Here is a 13,569-nt window from a genome sequence, read left to right on the forward strand (position 1 = left end):
ACCATCTAAAAATAAATCCAAAAACCGTGAAATACCCTTAGTCTTCCAAATTTGAAAAGCACGATCCGTAAAAGAGGGAGGAAAAAATATGTTACCTAAAATAGGAATCGCTAGCCCAAATTGGTTAAGATCAAAAAATTTTCTGAATTGAAACCAAATACGTAAGGTATATTTAACTATCGGGTTAGATACCTGTTTGAGGCGTTTCAAATCAAAAGGAAGAGAGGAACCTAAAATAGAGCCAAGTGTATAGCCCGGAACAGATTGTAATTCCAATGCTACCCATTTAGGAATGGATAGTATATCCTGGTCAAGTAACCAAAATTTCATATGTCGAATATTAATTGCCCAATAATAGAATCTAAAGTTAGGTAATGCTAAACCTCCATCTCTCTTAGCTTTCTGTAAATGTATTTTACCCAGTCTCGGGTTTTTATTTTGCCAAATAAATGAAGAAATTTTTGAGTCAACTTTATCAAAAAAAGATTTTGGAACAAAAATCGGTAATGCCTGAAATATATATAGAAATTTTGGCAGAAAAAACATCTTAACTGCATTAATACGACCAATCAAAGTTAAATATAAAGGAAACCATTTAGATGAAAGTTGAATAATATGGTCAATTAAGGGTAAAAAGTTAATCTTAAATAAATCTTTGTATTTACAAGTAATTTTAATCCCAAGATATGAAAAATAATTATTAATCAATTTAAACGGAAAGTTATGATATAAGGGAAGTTGTTTATTAATCGGGAAAAGTTCACTCTTACTAAGATTTAATTTATAACCTGAAAAGAGACTAAATTGTGCTGATAACTCTAAAACAGCAGGGATGGATTTTTGAGGATTAGAAATATATGAAAGTAAGTCATCAGCATAGAGTGATATTTTATGGGACTTTAAGCCCCGAGTTATCCCAGTAATATTTGGAGATTCTCGAATAGCAATTGCAAGAGGTTCTAATGCAATATCAAATAATAAAGGACTAAGAGGACAACCTTGTCGAGTGCCTCGAAAAAGAGGGAAAAAAGGTGAGCTTAGAGAGTTAGTACAGACCGAGGCCACAGGAGAATGATATAACAGTTTGATCCAGGATATAAATTTCGAGCTAAAATTAAACATTTCAAGCACCTTAAATAAGTATGGCCATTCTACTCTATCAAAAGCTTTCTCAGCATCTAAAGAGATAACACACTCAGGAACATTTTGTGAGGGGGTATAAACAATATTTAACAGTGTGCGAATGTTATAAAAAGAGTAACGACCTTTAATAAAACCCATTTGGTCTTCCGAAATAATAAAAGGAAGTACTTTTTCTAATCTGTTTGCTAATAACTTAGAAAAAATTTTAGAATCAACATTTAATAAAGATATTGGTCTATAAGATGCACATTGAGCAGGATCTTTATCCTTCTGTAATATTAGAGAGATTGACGCTCTATTGAAAGATTCGGGAAGTTTACCAAGTTTTAATGAAGCCTCGAAAACCCTACAGAACCAAGGGATTAATGAAGGTGCAAAACATTTATAAAATTCTATGGTAAACCCATCAGGGCCAGGAGCTTTCCCCAAGTTCATAGAGGAAATAGCATTCTTAATCTCATCAGTGGTAATGGGAGTATCTAGCATAGAAGACATATCCTGTGAAATCTCAGGGAAGTCTAGGTTACCTAAAAAATCATTCATATATTTAGAGTCTCGAGGAGACTCTGATTGATATAAGGAAGAATAAAAATCAAAGAAGGTTTGATTAATCCCCGTATGATCAAGTATCAGTCGGTCATTTTGATTATAAATCTGATTAATTTGAGATTTAGCATAATTAGACTTCAATTGGTTAGCCAACAGTTTGCCAATTTTGTCACTGTGTACATAAAATTCACTTCTTGTTTTCTTTAATTGGTTTACAATCGAGGACGAAAGTAATAAACTGTGTTCCATTTGAAGTTCAGTTCTTTGTTTATATAACTCCTCAGAGGGAGCTGTAACATATTTCTTATCAATTTCCTTAATCTTGTCCACAATTACCAACTCCTCTTGCTTCAGCTTCTTCCTCAAAGCAGCAGAATACGAAATAATCTGACCATGAATATAACCTTTAAAAGTATCCCAAAGAATGTTCACAGAAATATCCTCTGTATAGTTAATTGTAAAAAAAAGATCAATCTGTTCATTGATAAAATTAACAAAGTCCGAGTCCTGAAGCAACAGCGAATTAAAATGCCATTGTCTATTATTTTGTGTATTGGCCTGAATTTTGATAGAAAGCTTAAGTGGGGCATGATCCGAAATGGTTTATAGAGTCATAATCACATTTAATCACTGAAGAAATAAGACAAGCGTCAATAAAGAAATAATCAATTCTTGAATAGGAATGGTGAACATGTGAAAAAAAAGAAAAATTTTTTCCTGAGGACGCAAAGAACGCCAAATGTCCATCGACCCAGAATCAGAGAGGAATGAATTAATCAAAGTTGCAGATTTATTAGGTAAGGTCCGTAGAGGAGCCGAACGGTCCAAAGCTGAAGATAAACAGGTATTAAGATCTCCGCCCCAGATCAATGAAAACTCATTCAAATTTGGGAACTGATTGAATAATGATTTATAAAATTCCGGACAGTCCATATTGGGAGCATAAACATTAACCAAAACTACCTTTTTATTAAATAGTAGACCACTAACCAGTAGAAATCTACCATTCGGATCAGAAATAATATCATGTTGTATAAAAGTAACTGAGGAGTCTATAAAAATAGAGACGCCTCGAATCATAGCGTTAGAGTTCGAATGAAACTGTTATTCCTTCCAGAATTTAAAAAAACATAGTCTGCCCCCCCTCCGCACATGGGTCTCTTATAAAAATAAAATTTGTGCTTTAAGTCTCCGGAACACTTTAAAAACTTCTTTCCTTTTAATAGGATGATTAAGACCATTAGTATTCCAGGAGACAAAATTAATAATAGACTCCATAAACCCTAAAGTCAACCCGCAACAAGGAGGATTGACGATAGGCTCGACCCACGAACCCGGAAAGGGAACAGAACAAATAAGAGATACCGGGAAGGAGAACGCAACCAATACTTCAATAATGTACATAGCCCAAGAAGAAAGAAACTAAAACGTGAAGCCCCTCCTACCACCCCCCACCCCATAACCCCAAAGCTAAATCTAACACAGACCAGCCAGAAAGAAGCAAGCACTAAAACTACCCCCATGACTTCCGGTATACACTCCCTAAAAAAAAGTGTAAATATAAAAAAGATCAGCTAGTTATAAAACAGTAAAAGAATAAAAAAAGTAAATCAATTAAAATAAACACTTAATATAACAGAGAAAAAGCCAGAAAATATAAAAAAACCGCAACAAACCCCAGACCCTATGAATAAACAAAAAAAGAAATGAAATTATTAACATAAACTAGTTATGAGAGCCTACAAAAAAAAGATTTAAAAACTACAAAATTTAAGGCCTCAAAGGAAATACGTAGAATGACGGTGAGGGAATAACCACCCAGAATCCCCTGGGAAAAAGAAAGGAATGACGCAGATAGAAAGAAAGTTTAGCAACCATATTAATTAATCAAAAATAAACTTTTCTGCCCATATAAGGCAAAAAAAAAATTAAGGCCGACAAATTCACAACCTCTGATCAAACGGAGATAGTTAAAAATTACGATTAAGATGTTGAAGGTGAAAATTGATCCAGATAACTCTGGGCATCCGATGGAGATTCAAAAAAACGGAGGGCTCCATCCAACGTACGAATCCTTAGACGTGCTGGGTAAAGCAGCACTGGTTTTAAATCCATCTTGTAGAGTTCCGACATCACAGATCTGTAACGAACCCGCTGATCCCGAATTGGTCTGCTGAAATCCTCCACGAATCGGAACTTAAGATCCAAAAAATCAATGTAACCTTTAGATCGAACGAAACGAAACAGTTTCTCCTTGTCTTGAAAGTAATGAAAACATAAGATAACATGTCGAGGTTTATCTGACTTAGACAAGTATGATGGAACTCTGTGAACACGATCCAGTAACGGTGGTTGGTCAGGAAATACAGTAGGAAATGCATCTTTTAAAAGTTGAGAAAAATACTTCATAGGGTTATCAGATTCCACAGCTTCACGCACCCCGATCATTCGAAGATTCTGCCGTCGCATTCTGGATTCTAAGTCAGAGTTTTTAAAGGTCAGAAAGTCAAGTTTCTTCTTCATTACATTAATTGTTTCTTCGATTTTCTCCATCTTGAGTTCATTTTGTTGCGTGGATTTTTGAAGATCAGATATAGCCGACTGATGTTCCGTAATAGATGTTTGTATCCTATCGATTGAATCGGCAATTTTCTGGAAATTAATTGAAATTTCCGCACGAATCAGCTCCGTAATAGAGGTTGAAATTTCCCTTTGAATTAGATCCGATATAGCTTTCAAAGTCACCGGTGGTTCAGTCGGAGGAAAATCGGTACCTTTCGGTCTAACCGGAGATTTGCCGTCCTTCCCGTTTTTTCCATTCTTAGACATAGCAGACCTTAAAAGCATCCGATTATCAAAGAGCCCAATTTAGTCGATGCCTTAATGGTTAATTAAAATATAGCTGATCATAAGAAGGAAAACTCAGAGGTCAAGAGCATGACTTCACTCCATGAGCTCTACCGGAAGTCTCCCCTATGTTCTATGTTCTAAAGTGTGCAACAGTGGATTTAGTGAAATAGGGCAAGCCAACATGGCCAGGTTCTACTCAACCTCCATTTATAGGTTTGTAGATTACAACACCACAGAACAAGTTGGAGTGAGAGAGGGGGAGCCTATTTACATGATGTGAAGACAATAACCCTTTCTTTAATGTCAGTAAAACATAACAGCTGGTCATTGACTTCAGGAGGAGAGATGGTACACATGCTTCTGTTTGCAGTAATGATGTTGAGTGATAGATAACAGCTTCAAGTTCCTAGGTATAAACATCAACAACAGCTTATTCTGGTCCAACTACAGACACAAAGGCCAAGAAAGCTCACCAGCACATCTACTTCGTCAAGAGGCTCAGGAAATTTGGTATGGCCATTGATCCTCACCAACTTTTAGAGGCAGACTCACCCGACCTAGAATCATCAGTGTTTGTTACGGTGACTGATCTGCCCATGACCACAAGAAACACTAGAGCTGTGGGCACAGCTCAACACATCAAAAAAATCAAGCCCCTGTACATGGACTCTGCCTACTCTCTTCACTGCCTCAGTGAAGAAGCCAGCATAATCAAAGACCCCACTCACACTAGATATTATCCCTTCTCACCACCCTCCCATTGGGCAGAAGGTACAAAAGCCTGAAACCACATACCAGCAGGCTCAAGGATAACTTCTCTCCCACTGTCATTAAACTATTGAATGCACCTCTTCTATGATAGGATGGGCTTTTGACTTCACAATCTATCTTATCAGAGCCTTGCACCTTATTATCTGCCTGCATGGCACCTTCCCTGTAGCTGTAACACTTTATTCTGCTTTTGCCTTGTCCTACTTCATGTGCTGATGTAGCAAAACAAAGTTTTTCTACTGTACCCCGATACATGAAACAGTAATAAACCAACTGCACGATCATTACATACAAACCTGCATGGCACTTTCCCATCACTTGCAGCACTTCAAATTTGTCTGATTACAATCAGCAATGTAGAAATACAGGTCAATATTAGGAAACTGCCCCACAATTTATGCATAAACAGCAAAACAAATGAAATTACTAGCATGCCTAAACCCTACAAAGTGTACTTGATTTAGAAGATAAGATCACGGATGTTGGTAAGACCTCAGACAAAGTCAGGAATCAAAAGGTTGAGCATGGTACAACTAGTGTCCTGAGCTCCATACAGTATATTTCAATGCAAAAAGTATCATAGGAAAGGTAGAAAGGTAGAAACCCAGAGCATGGATTAAAACCTGGAATTATGATATTGTAGCCGTTAGTGAGACTTGGTTGCAGGAGGGACAGTACTGGCAGCTCAGTATTCCAGGGTTCCATTGTTTTAGACGTGTCAGAGCAGGAGGAATTAGAGAGTGGTGGTGTTACTAGTCAGGGAAATGTCACAGTAATGCTCTGTCAGGACAGACTGGAGCATTCGTCTAGTGAGGTGTTATGGGTGGAACTGAGAAATAAGAAAAGTATGGTAACATTAATGGGGCTATACTACAGACCACTCAACAGTCCTAGAGATTTAGGGGAACAAATTTGTAGAGAGATCGCAACTGCTGCAAGATTTTAGCTTTCCACATATTGAATGCAAATCCCATCCTGTGAAAGTACTAGATGGGATAAAATCTGTCAAGTGTGTTCAGGAAAGTTTCCTTCATCAGTACGTAAAAGTCCCAACGAAGGAATATGTGATACTGGATCTGCGATTGGGGCATGGGACAGGGCAGGTGACAGAAGTATGTGTAGGGGAACACTTTGCATCTGGTGATCACAATGGCATTAGCTTCAAAGTGAACATGCAAAAAGATAGGTCTGGTCTGCAGGTTGAGATTCTAAATTGGAGAAAGGCCAATTTTGATAATAACCGAAATGATCTGGCAGGTGTGGATCAGGACAGCCTCTTTTCTGGGAAAGGTGTACTGGGTAAGTGGGAGGCCTTCATAAGCGAAATTTTGTGAGTACAAAGCTTGTATGCAACTGTCAGAATAAAAGGTAAAGATAGGGTTGTAAAGAAAGTTACTGGCATATTGGTCTTCATAAATCAATGTATTGAGTACAGATAACAAAAGAAAACAAGTGGTTTTCAAGAGATATTAAGGCCCTGGTAAAGAGAAAAAAAAGGTGCATTGCAGATACTAGCAGGTCGGAACAAATGAAGAAGTACAAGAGATGCAAGAGAACACTTAAGAATGAAATCAGGAGGGCTAAAAGAAGGCATGAAGTCACTCGAGCAGATAAGGTAAAGCAGAATCCTAAGGGATTCTGCAGATATGTTAGGAGCAAAAGGACTGCAGGGAACAAAATTGGTCCTCTGGACGATCAGAATGGTGATCCATGTGTGGACCCAAAACAGATGGGGGAGATCTTAAAACAGATTTTTTGCATCTTTATTTACTCAGGAAATGACACAGTATCTACAGAAAAAGGGTTAAGTGGGAACGGTGAAAAGTTTAAGGATAACATGAGGGGAAATATCTTCACTCAGAAGGTCATAAAAGTGTGGAGTGAGCTGCCAGCACAAGTGGTGCAATGTGAGCTTGATTTCAATGTTTAGGAGAAGTTTGGATAGGTACATGGATGGTACACGGAGGGTTACTGTCCCAGTGCAGGTCGATGGGAGTAGGCAGTTTAAGTGGTTTTGGCATGGACTGGATGGGCCACAGGGCCTGTTTCTGTGCTGTACTTCTCTATGACTCTAAGGGCATAGGAACATACTTAGACCATTTGGCCCATTGAAATTGCTTTGCTAATCATGCTTGCTGATTTATTATCCCTCTCAACCCCATCTCCCTGCCTTCTCGCTGTAACCTTTGATATTCCTGCTAATCAAGAACCTATCAACATTCTCTTTAATGATTTGACCTCCACAGACATCAGTGGCAATGAGTTTCGCAGATTCACTATATTCTGACAGAAGACATTCCTCCTCATCTCTGTTCTAAAAGGACATCCTTGCATTCTGAAGCTGTGCCCTCTGGTCCTAGACTTTTCTACTTTTGGAAACATCCTCTCCACATCCACTTTATCCAGGCTTTTCAATATTCGATAGGTTTCAACGAGATCTTCTAAACTCCAGCGAGTTCAGGCAGAAATACTAACCGGAGTCTTCGCTCTTACAATGCTGCCGGCGGAGTGTGTCAAACTCATCCTCTTCATGCTTTATGATTCTGTACAAGGTTATCCAAGGCAGCACTGATGACACATTGGGTTCTTTGGCATCTTCTGATAACCCCATACTGCTGTCAATTATCTGTAACAGTAATCAGATATATAGAGACTATAATTATTATTTCTAGTGTTACATTCCTGCCACCATGCCACTGCATGGTCACTTCTGCAGTGAATTCTTCGTCAGACGAAGGGTCTCGGCCTGAAACATCGACTGTACCTCTTCCTAGAGATGCTGCCTGGCCTGCTGCATTCACCAGCAACTTTGATGTGTGTTGCTGGAAATGGGTGGTTCCATTTTAGAGAATAGAAGCACCAGTGAAAAGACAGGAAAGAATTAGTTGACAAGAATAACTTTAAGTCTTAAAATTTTAAATGAAGTTAAACATCTCCAAGGGTCTGATGGGTTAATAAACATTTAGGAGACAAACAAATTTTGAGAAGAAATCTGAAATGACCATTAACATGGATGGAACGTTTCGTGGAACAGGCTTATTTTCCAATTTCTACTACAAAAGAAAAACAAAATATAGGTAAACACGAGAAAATCTGCAGAGGCTGGAAATTCAAGCAACACACACAAAATGCTGGTGGAACGCAGCAGGTCAGGGAACATCTATAGGAAGAAGTACAGTCGACGTTTCAGGTCAAGACCCTCCGTCAGGACTAACGGAAAAAAGAGATAGTAAGAGATTTGAAAGTGGGAGGGGGAGGAGGAGACCCAAAATGACAGGAGAAGACAGCCAGGGAAGGGATGAAGCCCAGAGCTGGGAAGTTGACTGGCAAAAGAAATACAAGGCTGGAGAAGGGGGAGTATCATGGGATGGAAGGCCTTGGAAGAAAGAAAGGGGGAGCACCAGAGGAAGATGAAGAACAGGCAAGGAGTTATTATGAGAGGGAAAGAGAGAAAAGAAAAAATAAATAAATAATAAATTAGGGATGGGGTAGGAAGGGGAAGAGGGGTATAGTTTTATAGAGTAAGTGTATGCAGTGGTACACATTGAAACACTTAAAGGCAGAGAACGCTTAAGAATTAGAAAGAATAAAGAACAAAGTACTACATTGGTTAGGAAAAGTAACATAATTTTAAGTTAGAAAACTCTTTCCTAACTTAAGACCTGGGCCTTGATACCTCCTTGTGCTATTGGATCCTGGATTTCCTCACTTGTAGACCCAGTCAGTTCGGATTAGCAAAAACATCCCCTGCACAAATTCCATCAGCACAGGTGCAGCACAGGACTGTGTATTTAGCCCCCTGCTCTACCCCTTTTACACCTGTGACTGTGTAGCTAAGTACAGCTTCAATACCATATTCAAGTTTGCTGATGACACCACTGCTGCGGGCCGCATCAAAAGTGGTGATGAATCAGCAAACAGAAAGGAGATTGAAAAATTGGCTCAGTGGCGTCAACAACAACCTCTCACTCAATGTCAGCAAGATCAAGGAACTGATTGTAGACTTCAGTAGAGGGAAATCAGAGGTCCAAGAGCCATTACTCATCAGAGAACCCGAGGTATAGAGGGCTAATAACTTTAAATTCCTGACTGTCAGCATCTCAAAGGACCTATATAAATGTAATTGCAAAGAAAACACAACAGCGCCTCTACTTCCTAAGAAGTCTGTGGAGATTCAGCACGTCATCAAAAACCCTGACGAACTTCTACAGATGTGTAGTGGAAAGTCTTGACTGGCTGCATTACGGCCTGGTATGGGAATACCAACACCTCTGAGTAGAAAATCCGACGAGAGGTAGTGGATTCAGCCCAGTACATCATGGATAAAGCCCTCACATCCATTGATTGGAACACTGTCATAGGAAAGCAGCATCCTATGATGTACTCAATGGATGGGAGGACGCATCCTTTTCTCGCTGCTGCCATCAGATTGCAGGCACAAGTGCCCAATGATCCACACCAACAGTTACTACCCCTCAACCATCACCTATTGAGCTGTTCCCACACCAATTATCTCACTTTAAGGACTCTATCTTGTTATTTTATGCTCTCATTATTTATTGCTGTTTATTTATATTTGCATTTGTAGTTTGTTGTTTTCTATGCTCTTGCTCTTCCATTGACCCTGTTTACAGTTACTATGCTATAGATTTGCTGAGTATGCCTTCAGGAAAAAGAATATCAGGGTTGTATGTGGTGACATGCGTGTACTCTGATAATAAATTTTAATTTTGAACTCTTTTTCTTAACCATTGGTTCATTATTGAGCATGAAATAAAACTAAATAAATGCTACCACTTCAGTTCTCTGGAACGAGGAGGTGAACCGTGGGACCGTCAGACAGAGGCACTTTCCATATGCCACTTTCATTGAGCTTCTGAAAAGTCTAGAGAGACCGTCTGAGAATGCATGTGATGTCTTAAATTAATAGCTCTCATAACTATTCATTACCAAGAAGGACATTGTGTTGGAGAATTGAGAAAGGGAGGGTGGTGGAATTCTAGAAGAAATCTAGGAGATACGAGATACAAGTGGGCTTAAAAGTGGACAGATCCCCAGGACCTAATTAGACATATTCCAGGCTGCTATGGATGACTGCTGCACTGATTTTTTAGTCTTTTGCGCCATGGACAAAGTGTCAGAAGAAAGGAGGAGAACAGTGAATACCTCAATGACTATCACACAGTAGTGCTCACATCTAATGTGATGTGAGAAATTGGACATGGCAAGAATTAACTCCTGCCTGAGCAAAAGCACTTGAACAAGCTGCAACTTGCCCATCAGTGACTCCACTGACTCAACAATTGGCTTTGGAGCACCTAGACAACAGCAAAACATGTCAGGCTACAGCTCAGTGTTCATCACTATCATCCCCTCACTATTAATCAACAAAGTTCAAAAGCTGAGCCTCTCTACATCTCTCTGCAACTGGTTCCTTGATTTTCTCATCCAGACACAATAAGTGCACATCGGTAATAACATCTCCTGCTCGCTAAAAATCAACTACTCAGGGATGCGTATTAGTCCACTGCTCTACTCTCTCTACGCTCACGACTGTGTGGCAAGGTACAGCTCCAACGTCATCTATAAATTCACCAATGACCTCTGTTGTTGTCAGATTCAGATGACAATAAGGAAGCATACAAGATTGACATACATCAGCCGGTTGAATAACCTCACATCCCACGTCAATTCAGCATCAAAACTTCAGGACCGGAAGTCGGGAGAACATATACCATTCTTCACTGAAGGGTCAATTCTGGACAGAGTGAGCAAATTGAAAGTCCTGGGTGACAGAACCGCAAAGGTTCTATCCTGAACTCAACACGACAACAGCTACACTTTATTAGGAGTCTGAAAATAATTGGTATGTCATCAAAGACTCTTGTTATATTTCTATTGATATACAGTGGAGACCATTCTGACTGGCTACATCAGTCTGTTGCGGAGCTTCCAATGCACAGGATGCAGAGACTTATAGTCTGTCAGCTCCAGTATGGACAAATACCAAAGTAGTCCTATTCTAAAGGGAGGATGAGGTAACCATGGCTGACAAGGGAAATCAAATACAGCATAAAAGCAAAATTATTGGGAAGCTAGAGGATTGGGAAGCTTTTAATAGCCAACAGAAGGCAACTAAAAAGCAACTGAAGTATGAATATTGAGTTCTCTAACTTCCGTTAATTGCTTCCTTCTCCTTCTTACCCCATCCTTAATTTATTTATTTATTTATTTGGGTGGGGGGGGGGGTTTCTCTCTTTCCCTCTCACAATAACTCCTTGCCTGTTCCCCATCTTCCTCTGGTGCTCCCCTCCTCCTTTCTTTCTTCCAAGGCTTTCCGTCCCATGATACTCCCCTTTCTCCAGTCTTGTATCCCTTTTGCCAATCAACTTCCCAGCTCTTGGCTTCATACTTCCCCCTCCTATGTTCTCCTATCATTTTGGGTCTCCCCCTCCCCTTCCCACTTTCAAATCTCTTACTATCTCTTTTTTCCATTAGTCCTGACGAGAGGCCTCGGCCCGAAACATCGAATGTACTTCTTCCTATAGATGCTGCCTGGCCTGCTGCATTCCACCAGCATTTTGTGTATGTTGCTGAAATATGAAGTAAGCTAGCCAATAATATCAAAGATGATACCAAATATTTTTCCAGATGTAAAAAGAGTAAAAGAGAGGCAAAAGCGAATATAAGACCACTGGAAAATGACACTCGAGATAATAAAGAGGGACAAAGAAATGGCAGATGAATGTAATAAATATTTTGCATGTTTTCACCGTGCAAGACACCAGCAGTATGCTAGCAGTACGTTACTGTGGGAGGCGAGGGAGGAGATTGCTGAGCCTCTGGCAAAGATCTTTGCACCATCAATGGGGACAGGAGAGGTTCCAGAGGATTGGAGGGCTGCAGATGTTGTTCCCTTATTCAAGGAAGGGAGTAGAGATAGCCCAGGAAATTATAGACCAATGAGTCTTACTTCAGTAGTTGGTAAGTTGATGGAAAAGATCCTGACAGGCAGGATTTATGAACATTTGGAGAGGCATAATATGATAATGAATAGTCAGCATGGCTTTATCAAAGGCAGATCGTGCCTTACGAGCCTGATTGAATTTTTTGAGAATGTGACTAAACATATTGATGAAGGTAGTGTAGTAGATGTAGTGTACATGGATTTCAGCAAGGCATTTGATAAGGTACCCCATGGCAGGATCCAAGGGGACATTGCTTTCTGGATCCAGAACTAGCTTGCCCATGGAAGGCAAACAGTGGTTGCAGAAGGGTCATATTCTGCATGAAGGTCGGTGACCAGTGGTGTTCTGCAGGTATCTGTTCTGGGACCCCTCCTCTTTGTGATTTTTTTATAAATGACCTGGATAAAGAAGTAGAAGGGTGGGTTAGTATGTTTGCTGCTGACACAAACGTTAGGGGTGTTGTGGATAGTCTGGAGAGTTGTCAGAGGTTACAGCAGGACATCGATAGGATGCAAAACTGGGTTGAGAAGTGGCAGATGGAGTTCAACCCAGATAAGTGTAAGCTGGTTCATTTTGGTGGGTCAAATATGATGGCAGAATATAGTATTAATGGTAAGACTCTTGGCAGCATGGAGGATCAGAGGGATCTTGGGGTCAGAGTCCATAGGACACTCAAAGCTGCTGAGCAGGTTGACTCTGTGGTTAAGAAGGTACATGGTGGATGAGCCTTCATCAATCGTGGGATTGAGTTTAAGAGCCGAGAGGTAATGTTGCAGCTTGGAACACTGTGCTCAGTTCTAGTCGCCTCACTACAGGAAGGATGTGGAAACCATAAAAAGGGTGCAGAGAAGATTTACAAGGATGTTGCCTAGATTGGGGAGCATGCCTTATGAGAACAGGTTGAGTGAACTTGGCCTTTTCTCCTTGGAGCGACGGAGGATAAGTGACCTGATAGAGGTGAATAAGATGATGAGAGGCATTGATCATGTGGATAGTCAGAGGCTTTTTCCCAGGGCTGAAATGGCTAACACGAGAGGCAGTGATCATGTGGATAGTCAGAGACTTTTTCCCAGGGCTGAAATGGCTAATGCACAGTTTTAACGTGCATGGAAGTATATACAAAGGAGATGTCAGGGGTAAGTTGTTTTTTTTTTTAAAATCGCAGAGAGTGGTGAGTGGGTGGAATGGGCTACCGGTAACAATGGTGGAGGCAGATATGATAGGATATTTTAAGAGACTCCTGGATAGGTACATGGTGCTTAGAAAAATAGAGGGCTATAGGTAACCC

At 40.0% G+C, this 13,569-nt stretch overlaps 1 protein-coding gene across 3 annotated transcripts in view; it reads right to left on the reverse strand.

The window, feature by feature from the left end:
• Window positions 1-13,569, reverse strand: part of cabin1 (calcineurin binding protein 1) — a 667,425-nt gene that overhangs the window by 515,829 nt on the left and 138,027 nt on the right. For all 3 annotated transcript variants that reach the window (XM_072243543.1, XM_072243541.1, XM_072243544.1), the window contains exon 17: window positions 7,789-7,939. In XM_072243543.1, the coding sequence (XP_072099644.1) occupies window positions 7,789-7,939 (151 nt within the window). The remainder of the gene's footprint in view (window positions 1-7,788; window positions 7,940-13,569) is intronic.

This window comes from Mobula birostris, chromosome 25 (assembly GCF_030028105.1).
Source record: "Mobula birostris isolate sMobBir1 chromosome 25, sMobBir1.hap1, whole genome shotgun sequence".
Taxonomy (NCBI): Eukaryota; Metazoa; Chordata; class Chondrichthyes; order Myliobatiformes; family Myliobatidae; genus Mobula; species Mobula birostris.